The sequence below is a fragment of the Aulonocara sp. 'chitande type north' Nkhata Bay genome, linkage group LG12 (assembly GCF_057382095.1).
Source record: "Aulonocara sp. 'chitande type north' Nkhata Bay isolate Kocher_YH1m ecotype deep benthic linkage group LG12, A_spYH_male_GT1.1, whole genome shotgun sequence".
Classification (NCBI taxonomy): domain Eukaryota; kingdom Metazoa; phylum Chordata; class Actinopteri; order Cichliformes; family Cichlidae; genus Aulonocara; species Aulonocara sp. 'chitande type north' Nkhata Bay.
The window spans coordinates 12,432,598-12,447,013 of record NC_141355.1 but is presented as its reverse complement, the minus strand read 5'-3'; the positions used below and the strand labels follow the sequence as shown (position 1 = coordinate 12,447,013).

The following is a 14,416-nucleotide window of genomic DNA, read 5'->3' as shown; positions in this document are numbered from 1 at the left end:
CAGCCCAATTCTACTTTTTCTGCATAATCCATCATACAAAATGTAATCAAATGGAAAGGTCCCTTTTTTAAAACAGGTTTACCCTGGTGCAGTGTGCCGCAGCAGTCAGTGGAAGAATCCACGAGTTTCTCTGTGAATTTTCCATTACGTCGTAGCGCACTCGGTGTTTGCTTGGAAGTTTAGGGTTTTTTTTCGCTCTAAAAAGAAGTTTTCTTCCCACGCACAGCGGACACTAATGTTTTTGTCACTTTTTATGGAATCAAACTCAAAATAAGGTCAGTACTTCCACGCTTTAAATGCTGCACGCTCATACTCTCTCCCGCACTCGATATATGATCCACTGTTGATCTGCACACAGCTGTTGTCACGAACGTCGCACTCGCTTACATCACTGTCATGAGACATTCTCGCAAAAAAATCACAGTTTTAGTAACGCAGCGTTCCTACGGGAAAGTAACGGTAATCTAATTACCGTTTTTGCAATAGTAATCCCTTACTTTACTCGTTACTTGAAAAAGTAATGGATTACAGTTACAAGTAACGCGTTACTACCCATCTCTGCCCACTTATGCCTCCTTGTTCCAGTAGCCCACTACGCTATCCAGCAACTATCTGCCTCTTGGTAGAATGGTGCAGAAATGGTTGTCCTTCTGGAAGACTGTTTTCACTCAACAGAGCAACTCTGGAGCTCTGTCAGAGTCATCTCTCTGATTAAGGCCTTTCCATTCCAAACTAATTCTAACCTATTAAATGCTTAATCGTTAATTAGATTAGAAATGACCTATGCTGTTTCTGTCATGACTGTTAGAATCTTTACCCCTACTGAAACACTGTATTAAACACTGGGGAGTAAGAAAATCTTAGGACTTGTCAGAAACACCCAGCAATATTTTCTTCCTTCACAGCTGCAGTGGGTGAGCCAGCATCGGAAACAACAGCCTCCAGAGAGCGAGCCCACGACCGTGGACGCTCCCATGAAAGGAAATACCATCATTCCTCTGCAGACAAACAGCGCTACTACTCCTGTGACCGCTATTGCAGCCGGGGACAGTGCCACTCGAAATCTTCCACCGCCAGCTGTGCTGGCTCTCCAAGTGAAGGGCTGGAAACCAGCAACAAGCAGGTGGGCAAGCATGTTCTTTTTGACTAAGGTCATCTTTGAGCTTTCATTTTTTAATGTCATTCTTGTTAGTTTAGCTTAAGGCGTCTTCTTTTTTTGCAAATCCCCCCATTTTCCACCATTTCTCCTCCTACTCATCATTCAAATAGACTTGGGCTTTCCATAATGACGATTCAGGTATTTGTTGCTTTAGGGGGGCCAACACGTAGGATAATATATTTTTCTATTTTTATTCAAATCAGGCTCTTTTATCCCCATTTTTACTTTCTTTTGAAAGAATTTATAAATGCAACTATACGGTTTGGATTGTTTTATACCTATGATTTGGCCCCTGTCTTCAATGATAAGTATGGCTTGGGCAACTCACTTCTTTTAGCCATGGACATATGTCACACTCTAGAGTATTACACAGTCCAGCTTCTCGTAACATATACTCACAAGTACAGTCAATGTTACCACAGGAATATTTGACTGTAGGATCAACTTTCAGAAGACAGCCATACAGCATTTATACAACATGCCTTATCCAGCTTGGTGTTAATGTTAAATAATCTAATTTGATAACTCAGGAGGAAAAGTGTGCTATCATCCTGGGTCCATCTGCCTGTCTGTCCATCCATCTATTTTCTTCCACTTATCCGGGACTGGGTTGTGGGGACAGGAGTCTAAGCACAGATGCCCAGGTATTCCTCTCCCCAGGCACCTTCTCCAGCTTATTCTGGGGAACACCAAGATGTTTTTAGGCCAGCTAAGAGATGGAATCTCTCAAGCATATCCTGGTTCTGCCTCCAGTGGAACATGCCCGAAGAAACTCACAGAGAAGGTGCCCAGGAGGCATTCTTGACAGATGCCCAAACCACCTCAACTGGGTCATTTTGATGTGGAAGAGTAGCAGCTCTAGTCTGGGCCTCTCTCAGATGGCTGAACTTCTCACTCTATTTCTAAGGGAGAGGCCAGCTACCTTTCAGAGAAAGCTGTTTGTACCCGTGATCTCATTCTTTCGATCATAGTGCCATTCCTGGTCTTGTTGTCATTTGCCACATGAGTGTTGCAGTCTCCCAGTAGGATGACATTCACCAGATAGAGCACCATTGAGCACCCCACCTAGTGAATCCAAGAAGTCTGGATACTCTGAACAGTTGCATAAGTGCAAACGACAGTCTAGACCTGTTCCTGAGTCAATGGCACAAGGAAACAGCTCTGTAATCCACCGTTAAAACCCTATGTACCAGTAGCTAGCCAAGTGGAAATGATAATACCCACCTCAGCCTGCTGTCACTCATCAAGGGAAACTTCAGACTGGAATCGAGCCTAGTCCCTCTCCAGGAGACTGGTTCCAGAACCTGAGCAGTGCGTTGAGGTGACCCCAAATATATTTAAGTATCTCTCAACCTCTAGCACTAGTTCAGGCTCCTTCCCCACCAGAAAGGTGACATTTTGTGTTCCAATATCCAGCCTTGATAGCCAGGGATTGGACAAGCAGGGCCCCCAACCTTGACTGCTGTGTGACAGACATTGAACCCAACCCCTAGTGTGCCTCATGCAGGTAATGGACTTACAGGAAGAAACTAAAATAAGTAAACTGCAGAGTTTTTTTTTTAGCTAAAATATGTGAAGGTACATTTATAGATTGTTTCAAGTGAAGTAAAAATGTGATTAAAAGAGCCTGATATGAAAGACGTGCTGTCTAGTACGTCTGTATTGCTCCCTTAAAAGCAAGAGAGGCACAAGCTGATCTGATTGAGTAGGACATGAAATGGTGGAATTTAGAGCAATTTGAAAATAAATTAGTTGACTTAATCTGAAAAATAAAGGTTTACATTGAAAAAGTCTCTTACCACAACTTCCACTGGTAAGAAGGATGAATGAAAGAGTGCAGAACACAGTGAGAATCAATGAGGTAACAGATAAGTGAGATTAAGAAAAGCGAGAAAAAAAAAACAATGCAAACTGGAAACTTTAAAGAATAGCAAAGCATAACACTATTTATCCACATAGTGTTATCTGACAGTTTTTACATCATATACACTTAACCTGTGCATGTATTTTAGATAACTGGGAACCTTTTCCATTTCAGCTGGGTGTTACAAGTCAATTAGTGCCGGTGAAAAATATTAACTTATCAATATCAGCATTTAATATAAATACAATATATAGTAAAAGTCTTGAGCCACCCTTCATTTCTTTATATTTTGCAAGAAAATTTTAAATAAGAGTAGTAATTTATTGAAACATACAAAGATGGAAATACAGTATATATGGCAAAATAGTGTTTGTACAGTTAAAACAAGCTTAGAACTCAGTATTTTGTACTAATGTCTAAATGTTCCCTACAAAACCTGATTCTTTTCATTTCTTAAGTATTCTTCAGGAATAGTTCTCCAGCTTTCTTGACCTGTTTTTTTTTTTTTCAGTTATTTCCAAGATGATCAAACTTCACTTCAGTATTGTTGAAGTCCAGGCTCTGTGGAGGCATGGAGTCCTGCTTTGCTTTTACTGCATTGGCAGTATATCTGGGACCATTTTCATGCTAAAAGATGACGCTCTTGCCATTCAGAAGATTTTAAGATTTTGTTGCAAATTGCATCAAAATCTGGCTCTGCTTTTCTGCTCTCATAATTCCATCAGTTTTAACAAGATCTCCAACACCATTAGCTAAAATGCAACCCCAAACCATGACCATACTTTACAGATGCCTGTAGACACTTACTCTTGCAGTGAATATGTGTTCCACTGTAAACTTTGTATTACTTAAGTCAAGTTGAATTGACTCGATATATTTGAATAAAAGCAGAATAAAAGACTGCTTTTTGTCACATTACCATATATATTACAGAGCATCAGCAAATGTGTGATATAGACAAGCAGAAATTAAATGCAGACTGTTGTGATTGCTCTGCATGTTTTTAGTGCTTTCTTCTCTGTCTGCTTTCAGTATAGCCTCTCATGACCTTTCGCTTTTCTTCCCACTTTGTCTTTTTCATCATGTCCCTCTGTGATTATCTATCCATTTGTGCGTCTTTATTTTTGTCTTCTCTGTCCCTCTTATGTTTGCTGTTATCTTACCATGTACATGTATTTTGGTGTCTTTCTTTTCTTTTCTTCCCTTGGGTGGCTCTGTACTTATACATATTCTTCCCATTTTCCTTTCTTCTCTGGCATATTTTCTTTTTCCTCATCATTTCAAATTGCTTGTCCAATTTTCATCTAGGGCAGTGGTTGGGTTAAAGGCAGCCCAGTGGCACTGAGCTCCAATACTAGCACGTCAAGCCGTGGACGTCGGCAGCTCCCCAAGATCCCCCACACCCCGCGACCCGGGGTGGCTTACAAGACTGCCAATTCCTCTCCTGTGCATTTTGTGTCCAGCCAGACCTCTCTGAGTCCCAGCCGGCTAAGCCGTGGCCTCTCAGAGCACAATGGCCTCCGTTACAGCGGCTCTCACCACTTCCCCTGCCCCGTCACTCGTATCAGCTCAGAGCCCTTCCTGGGCCAGGGCAAGGCTCTGGGTAGCCTCTATGGCAGCCTCCGGGACCAGCTGCAAGTCTTCCAGGATATGGCGGCGCTGTCTCCCAGCCCCTGTGCTGGACACTCCTCTTGGAACGCACTGCCTCACATGATGGGAGCCTTGTCTCCTGCTCAACAACAGAACATTGGTATGCCCAATGGGTACCACATCAGCTTTGGGGGTAGCACCAGCCCAGGCTCTGGCATCAGGCCACCCAGGTGTTACCAGGAGGCAGTAAAGGATGAATGGTGCTAGCATGGCTTTAAACAAACCTTTTTAATGCATTTTTGAGGAATTGTGATGAGTTTTATCATCTTCTTTGAAGGCTTTAGTTTACAGCATCACTGTATGTGTTTTAATGCTTTATTGTAATCCTAACTTGGAGATCTTAAGTTATGGAGAACATCTGAGGAGAATGCTTTAAGGGGGTAATATTTGAATGTGAATAGAAAAGTATCCTCTTTATCAAAGCGCTTGTAGCAGAAAGGCAGACTTTTTGTCAGTATCAAATGTCTTACAGTGTCTGTTTTTGATTTGCTACTGACACCACCATACTGATCCTGAAGCAACTTTCCATACAATATATATATATTATATGGAAAGTATATATATATATATTAGGGGTGCAACGATACACAAAATTCACGGTTCGGTTCGATACTTTGGTGTCACGGTTCGATATTTTTTCGATACAAAAAAAAAATGTTCATGCCTTTTTAATTTGTCATTTATTAAAATTATAAATATATATTTTAACACAAAAGTACAGTTTTTAAATTTAACCCTAACCCTTGTGCGTGTTGTTTTTTTAGCTCGTCATATTGCAGCCACAGAAATTCTTTTGTCCATGAAACCATAAAGCTGCACTTTCTTTTTGCCTTATAGTCTGATTTGTCATAACTTCTCCGTTTTGTGGTAAGCTTTTCTTTGGCTGTCACTTCTTCACCCTGACCTGTCTTATTTGGCTCAGCAGAACTAAAATATATATCTGTCTGTGAAGGTTCTCAATCATCCAGGTCATCGTAGTGAAATATATATCCTGCCGCACTCACATAAGCTCAGTGATTCTCTGCGCGATCAACCTCTCACATGTTTAAGCTGCGGGAGATTTCACTTGTCATGTTTGCATAGTAAGCTAACAATTAATAAGACGATGTCAGAGGAATTGGTGCACAAATTATCATCACTCACAGATCAGTGCTGTCGCTCTCTATACACAGTTCGCGCGATTGCAAAGTGAAAGCAAAAAAACAAGCGCAAATTCAAACACGATTTCAATATGTCACATATTGACAGTGGCTCACCCAATGACATAATTACCCAGCTACATTTCTGAAAGAATGCAAAAGCATTGACATATATTTTTCCTTCCTACAATAGCCCGACAGGCAGGGGAGAGATAGCCCCGGGACGTCGGGCTAGCGATATTGCGAGCCCTGTATCTGATTGAGGAATCACTCATCTTTGGAAAAGAGAGTTTATTACAGAGAAATGTCTCTTTCCAAAATAAAAGCTATACTATCCGCTTCTTCTGGGCTATATTCTCAGCAGCATATTAAACATATCAGGTCTCCATAAGGAGAATCCTGTGCTAACAGCTGTCTAAATGACTCGGCTAAAGTTTGTAGCATGCATGCTTGTTGTTTTTGTCTTTGCACTAGGATGATGTCGGTGTAAATGTGCAGTCATATTCGTTGTGTTCCCACTAGTGCTTTCAGGTTAATCTCGTTGAAATAACCTTAGCGCCACAACACGGCAAATCTCCGTTAACGAGCTACCCTATACAGAGGGGCTAGACGGCCAACACGTTAACGAGCTAACTGCGCTAACACACTAGCTCCCACCCATGTAATTGAGCATTGCATGGCACATCCCAACATACTGTTTTACTTTAGTCCATGACTCGCTTACCTTCAGGGTCATACGTCACATGAAAACCAAAATAATTCCAAACGCCAGATCTGAATGAGGGTGGGGAGGTCCACTTCTGTCTCGCTAGCTTGCCCTGCGCTCTTCCTTCTGACCATCCTGTCTGTGTTGAGTGCTCAGTGAATCTGCGTTCGACTACTCCGCCTAGGCTGCACTCTCGAGCCTAGGCGGAGTAGTCAAATGCAGATTCACTGAGCGCTCAACACAGACAGCATCGTCAGAAGGAAAGTTGATAAAATAAATTACAAATTTTGTATTGTTCTTTTTTTTTCTCCCCTTTGGTTTTCTTTCTTTCTCTCCCCCTCTTTCTTTCATTCTTTCCCCCTGTCCTATCCCACAGTCATGTCTGTCCCGTTTGCAACTGAAAATAAAATAAATTCATAATTATAATAAAGGTCAATCAAATGGACCAATATGATGATCCACTTAAAATAAATCCTCTTGGCATCTTTCTTGGCCTCAAGACAACAATTCTGATGGCTATAGATCCAAACGGGACACAAAAAAAAAAAAGTTCTCAAGAGAGGACATCCTGGCCACTCCAATTTAGCTCCAAAGAGGCAGGGAATCACACAAAAATAAGTTAAACTGAAAGAGGTTCTCAGGAGGCTATGACCATTACTTGCTGTCAGTTGTTGCATTTCAGAGTCAGATGGTGGTGTCAACACTGTAAGTCACAGGATCAGGACAAAAATCAAGTCAGTAGTTTAATGAAATGGTATTTGAAAACCTCAGACATGACACTGTACAGATAGCTGTGCTGTCTTTAGCTTTGGACTTTACCATTCCATGATGATGCCTAATCCTTTTCAACATTCCCTCAGTGGAAAAGATGGAATTCATACCGCTGCAGAATTTAGGAATGAGATAGCGCGTGGTAGTGGAAATAGTTTTGTTTGTTTGTTTGATTGTTGTTGGGATTTTTTTTACCTCAAATTTTCCTTTCCTTTCCTTGATGTTCTTTCTCCATTGTGCACATTTTATACAATATGAGGAAAAACAAAGGAGTGTTTTATGTGAACTGCTTACAGTTTGCCATTGTTTCAGGTCTAATGTTTCTTACAGACTTCTTTGCGATGTTTTAAGACTAAGTGCCTCTCCTTTTAGATAGAAAAAGATGCAATGTCACTGTTTTCTGATGCAGCCACATGAAAATAGATGTTGGATTCATTATATATATCTAGCTCTGCAGGAAAATGTGTTGTATAGAAAGCCTTATCTGCAAGCAGAGTCAATATCTACACTTAAAAGACAGGAGTGAAAAATTAAGTTCTGTTTTTTTTTCTATGTGGTTGTTTTTGATACCATGTAGTCATGTGGGTGGGAACTTAAGGATCAGCATTGTGGAAACGCTATGCTGGGATTTAATTATGAAAACGATAAATATATCATTCAATTTAAATTAAAGTCAGAAACTTAATTTGCATGCTAAAATGTTAGAACTGGTTAACTACCTGATATAACCTCTTTGTATATTTTTGGTAACGATGTCACAGTGAGAGTCACAGTGCAAGTATCTTATTCAGGTGGTAGAGTGTGAGTTGGGTCAGCTGCAGTGGATGGGTGTAGTTGGTTGTGGCTGTTTACTACCCAAAGTAGCAAGGATTGCTACTTTTTTTTTTTTAATCCATTTTTTGTCCATTTAAATGGACACAAGCTATGTCTGTGACTGTATGTCTGTGTGTGTCTGAGTGTGCGCGTATCAGTTGTTGTTGAGATACTTGACATTTCTGGGTCATTTTTTTCACCTTTTCACATGTATCAAAAAAATTATATTGTAACATCATGCCCAGTAACTACTGTATAATGCAGTTTTACAGCAGTGATCCAATTTCTTTAGAATAATCATTAGAAAAAAGGGCAGTACGGTGGCATGGTGGTTAGCACTGTTGCCGCACAGCAAGAAGGTCCTGAGTTCAATTCCACCATCATGAATGAATGTGAGTGCGAATGGTTGTCTGTCCCTGTGTGTTGGCCCTGCGACAGACTGGCGACCTGTCCAGGGTGTACCCCGCCTCTCGCCCTATGACAGCTGGGATAGGCTCCAGCGCCCCCCGCGACCCTGAAAAGGATAAGCGAAAGTGAATGGATGGATGGATGGATTAGAAAAAAGGTCTTATACCAGCCCCTATCTTCACAGAGTAAAGAAAATAAAAGAGGCAGAGTGAATTACTTTTTCTTTGTTTCTTTTCACCGAATTTCATGTCTGTGCCTTGAGCACTTGAGCATCAACTGTTGGATTGAATATGGAGAAAGATATCAGTATATATCTTTTCTGGTCAGAAGGATAAACACCACTTTTAACCCTTAATAATGTATCCAATGTTTTTCATACTAAGCCCCACAAATGCTATATGGACATTGTGGTGAGTCAGAATTAACACTGGCTGGTAAACAGTGTGACTTTTCATATGATCACCAAAACAATTTAATTAATAATTAATTGTGAATAATTCTGACCCCACACAGTGTTCTGACAGTTGTTTATAATTTTTATTTATGCTACACACAGAAGCACTCAGCTTTGGCACCAGCGTCCCAGCTTTTCACCTGACCTCACACACACCTCTCTCCTTCTGGTGTCTGACATCACTATAAAGAAGGAAAGACCTCATTAGATGAATAACCTTCACCTGTGCCTCCAACCTCCCTGGTTGAGCTCACTGCACCACACCTTCCCTGCAGCCTCCGCCACAGCCTATTAATGTGGCGGAGGATCAGACCTCCGCCACATTAATACTCAACAGTGTATGATTACAGTGTATACCATTTTGGCCTGACAAACATTCTGCACGAGCTTGTTTGCTTTCTAGTTAAGTGCAAAAGTTGCACTAAAATGATCAGCATTTCCACAGTCAAACAATTAAATTGTTTGCTTTTCAAGGCAAATTACCTTTAGGTAATTTATAGGAAAAATCTAATTTTCAAAAGAAAATCCCACATGGATGGTTTAAGGAAACATTATATCAAGGATATAGTGTCATTTGTAAAAGGGCATTGATGTTTGGAGCTCTGAAGTAAGTGTGTGTGTTTTGTTTTTGCCTTTGCTTTTTGTTTTTTAGGGGGGTGGTTGTCTACATTGTTAGATATAAAATGTATATATATTTGTCTTGTCACATTTCAACTTCACAAAGTATTTAAATTTTGCAAATACCCCTTTCTTCTGCATACAACAGACAAGGATAAACAATAAAACTTAGCTGACCTGCTCTGCATAGCCAAGAAAAATATACTGGCTTTCACTCAATATTTTAACATAGATGCAACAATAATTAAACCTCTTAAACTGCAAATATCAGGCAGTTTAACTTTTCATTTTTTCATTTTTCACGTTTCATTTTGAAACCATTAAAACATATGCCATTTTTGCAACTATGACTCCTCCTAAGACATCACTTAAGACCAGAGTTGGGCGCGTTACTGTAATCTGATTACTTTTTTCAAGTAACGAGTAAAGTAAGGGATTACTATTGCAAAAACGGTGATTAGATTACCGTTACTTTCCCGTAGTAATGCTGCGTTACTAAAACCGTGATTTTTTGCGAGAATGTCTCATGACAGTGACGTAAGCAACTGCGCCGTTAGTGACAACAGCTGTGTGCAGATCAACAATGGATCACATATCGATTGTGGGAGAGAGTATGAGCGTGCAGCGTTTAAAGCGTGGAAGTACTGACCTTACTTTGAGTTTGATTCCATAAAAAGTGACAAAAACATTAGCGTCCATCGTGCGTGGGAAGAAAACTTCTTTTTACAGCGAAAAACTTCCAAGCAAGCACCGAGTGCGCTACGACGTAATGGGAAACTCACAGAGAAACTCGCGGATTCTTCCACTGACCGCGGCACACCTGCACCAGGGTAAACCTCTGCCTACCGCAGTCCTGCTTTACAGGTGAAAATAGAGCAACAGGACCGCTGAGTCTTTGACTTTATTTATTTTCTGCTGTGTTTTACTTGCATCTATTTGAAAGAGTGAGTGTAAACACAAAAAATACTTTATTTTATGTGCTGGAATGTGTAGAAAATAGGTTTAAATGTTAAACTAATTTATTCAAGTCAGAGAATGTTGCGTATAATTAAATCTTTGCTTGATGCATAAAGTTAAGATTAAAATTGATAAAACAAGTTAAAAAAAAGAGACTTTTCCATTTGATTACATTTTGTATGATGGATTATGTAGAAAAAGTAGAATTGGGCTGAAAGATCTATCGCTTTATCACCTCTTCAGGTTGTAAATTGTGTTTTTAAAAAGTAACTAAGTAACTAAGTAATTAATTACTTTTGAAAATAAGTAATCAGTAAAGTAACGGGATTACTTTTTTGGGGAAGTAATCAGTAATTAGATACGGATTACTTTTTTCAAGTAACTTGACCAACACTGCTCAATATTTTTGTCTAGCCCAAAAGTCAAATTTGCACAGCATACAACATAGTCAAGTACCCTTTTGCAGCAAATGTGAAGTTATTGCTTAATGATAAGCAATAACTTATCATTAAGTTATTGCTTAATGATAAGTTATCGCTTTCTCGTTTCTCACCGCCATGCTTTCTCGTTTGTCTCGTTTTGCACTGTCCGGCATCTGTCTTTTGTCAGTGACGTAAAAGATGGATTTAATGTGACATGCCCATTCAAACAGCAGTCGCTTTCTAAAACATCAGATATGTATCGGATTCAGTACCACATATGAAAGTGGACTAGGTCGGATTTGAAAATATCGGATTTGTGCTGTTTAAACTGTCATACCATGATCGGATATGGGTCGCATAGGGTCAAAAAAGTCGCATTTGATGCTCTTTCACCTGCAGTGTGAACGTAGCCTTTGTTGCAGCATCCCCAGTACCTCTACTTCCTATGGCCTTGCTTTTAATCACAATCTTAAAAAGGCTAGTGTTGCTATATTGATGCATATGCAAAAGTCTGGTGACTTCCAAATCATTCATAATCTTTGAAAGTATGCTGCTTACACATATAAATCTTGTATTTCATTTCAGGGTTGTACCCAGAGCTTGCAGATTGTTGACTAGTTGGCTTGTACAAAACACAGTGAGAGGATTGTAACCAGGCAACAGATCCACCTGACCACTGAATAATACTATCATAACCCAAAAATGCCAGATTCAAAAGAACACTTATTTTGAAATATTCAAGTAGAATCTGTATCAAACTAACAATACTTCCACATTGATAGTAACATATTAGTGTGCAATTAACCTCCTAAGACCCAAACTCTTTCATGGCATGCATTTTTAATTTAACTTTGCTATTTGGGGTGATTGGGACCTGATGCAAAACAAAGAATTATCTTTTTGCCTGACTTTTTTCTCTCTCGCAGAGCTGGATATCCACATATGAGGACATTTGTTTTAAATTTTGACAGAACAGTGGCAGTATAATATCCTTGTAAGAGTTCAGGCCCTTGTGGAGCAAAATTTAGTTTTGTGGTCTAGACAACCCAAAATGTAATGTCCACATATGTGGACACCAGGCCCTACGAGGTTAAACATAGTTTATTTCCAAACCCCATGCGTGAGATATTTTGTCCTCTGCATTTAACCAATTCATTTAATAGGAAGAAAGCTCCAGCAGACCCGGGCTCAGGGACAGGTTCAGTAACATCCCCAGCCAGTCACCACAGATGGTACACTGCACTGCACTTTGCTCTGAATTTCATATGCAGGCTGACTTACACACAAGCAATCTCTGTTTTATGCAACTTGGTGGATTGTCTCTGATGAAATGCCTATTGATGTGCTTTTACATGAAGGACAAGATGTTAAACTCTGAAGCACCTGACTGACTAGTAGAGGAAGAGAGACTTTGTCCCTTCAGCTGTTAGGAGGGAACAGCCAGGGGGTTTGTTTAACCACAGCAACACACACTACAGGGGCCTGACACAAGCTAAAGACAGTTGAGTAGGGCTATGCAACAAGAAAAACTGGTTTCTCCATCCATCCTGTAGCATTACACGCTGGTCTCTTCAGATTTAGGCTTCAGCATGATTGTGACCAAATATTTTATAAAAAATGCTATGAAAAAAAGTGAAACACAAACAAAAAAGATTTAAAATGCATAAAGGCACAAAGACTAAACAAGAATATTTAAAATTGTAGCAACTTTGTATGAATATTTGCATGCATAACATTTACCTTTACACTTTAACTGTGTCAAATGTAGATCCCATAGTTCCAAGAGGGATGAGGTGTGTCCTGTTAGGTCACCATAACAGGTTTTCGTAAATAAACACTGTCAAAGTCATTCTTTTAGTGTAAGACATATGCTTTTGCAGATACAATCATTATTTTAACAGTTTCAACATATAATGCCAAAAAGAAAAAAACATCTCAAAATACCTGTATTGTGTCTGTATTACATTAAAGAAAAATATACCTTTGACCAAGTCTGGACCAGTCAGCCTCCACACATTAGAAGCAGTCCAACAGCTTTATTCCTGAATAACACTGACGGTGTAAATGTGGGTTTTCTTCTTGAAAAAAATACAGACGTATGCATGTTCTAACAGTGTATGTGCATGTAATATACTTACTTACTTTTAGATATCATGTGTCCTTTTGTTGTTACTTTTTAATATTTGATATAAACTGTGGGGTTTGTTGAAAAGACAAATTTCTATTGGAAAAAACAGTATTGAACATTACTGGTAGTTCCACTCCTTGCAGAAGACGAGGAACATTCCTTTCTTTGGGTCTTGGGATTCAGTGAAATGTTTGTTTGCGTGAATTTATGTTTGTTGACCAGACTTTGAATTCTGTTGTTGTTTCTACATTATACATTTTGTATGAAACAAAGCTCCTTGAAATAAAAAAGATGAAATCTAAACCATGTGTTGTTATATTTGATCTGCTGGATAAACAATATAGATGCCATCAGCTGTCTTGTTCATGCCATTCAAAGATGTGCTCAAAAAGAGAAAACTTCCTTTTAACGCAGTGTAAGATATTCAATTATCCCAGTCCCCAAGAAACCCTTAATCACTGTTTATAAAGACTACAGATCAGTCTGTAGTGCTATCAGATCAGCACTACAGACAGTGCGTTTCTCACTGTTACATGCGCCGATATCATGCACATGAAAAACTAGTTCATGCATTTATTACTTCCAGGCTGGACTACTGTAATTCATTATTATCAGGATGTCCAAAAAACTCACTGAAAAGCCTTCAGCTAATCCAAAATGCTGCAGCAAGAGTCCTGACAGGGACTAGAAAGAGAGAGCATATTTCTCCTGTTTTGGCTTCCCTTCATTGGCTTCCTGTTAAATCCAGAATTGAATTCAAAATCCTGCTCCTCACATACAAGGTCTTAAATAATCAGGCCCCATCTTATCTTAATGACCTTGTAGTACCATATCACCCTATTAGAGCGCTCCGCTCTCGCTCTGCAGGCCTACTTGTTGTTCCTAGAGTATTTAAAAGTAGAATGGGAGGGAGAGCCTTCAGTTTTCAGGCCCCTCTTCTGTGGAACCAGCTTCCAGTTTGGATTCGGGAGACAGACACTATCTCTACTTTTAAGATTAGGCTTAAAACTTTCCTTTTTTCTAAAGCATATAGTTAGGGCTGGACCAGGTGACCCTGAATCCTCCCTTTGTTATGCTGCAATAGATGTAGGCTGCCGGGGGATTCCCATGATGCATTGAGTTTTTCCTTTCCAGTCACCTTTCTCACTCACTATGTATTAATAGACCTCTCTGCATTGAATCATATCTGTTATTAACCTCTGTCTCTCTTCCACAGCATGTCTTTATCCTGTCTTCCTTCTCTCACCCCAACCGGTCGCAGCAGATGGCCGCCCCTCCCTGAGCCTGGTTCTGCCGGAGGTTTCTTCCTGTTAAAAGGGAGTTTTTC

At 39.8% G+C, this 14,416-nt stretch overlaps 1 protein-coding gene across 1 annotated transcript in view; it reads left to right on the top strand.

Moving 5' to 3' along the window:
• Nucleotides 1–13,403, top strand: part of LOC147317005 (voltage-dependent N-type calcium channel subunit alpha-1B-like) — a 337,402-nt gene extending 323,999 nt beyond the window's left edge. Inside the window, exons 48-49 of the mRNA XM_086313576.1 lie at nucleotides 906–1,123; nucleotides 4,332–13,403. Of these exons, the coding sequence (XP_086169702.1) occupies nucleotides 906–1,123; nucleotides 4,332–4,880 (767 nt within the window). The 3' untranslated portion in view covers nucleotides 4,881–13,403. The remainder of the gene's footprint in view (nucleotides 1–905; nucleotides 1,124–4,331) is intronic.
• The last annotated feature ends 1,013 nt before the right edge of the window (nucleotides 13,404–14,416 follow it).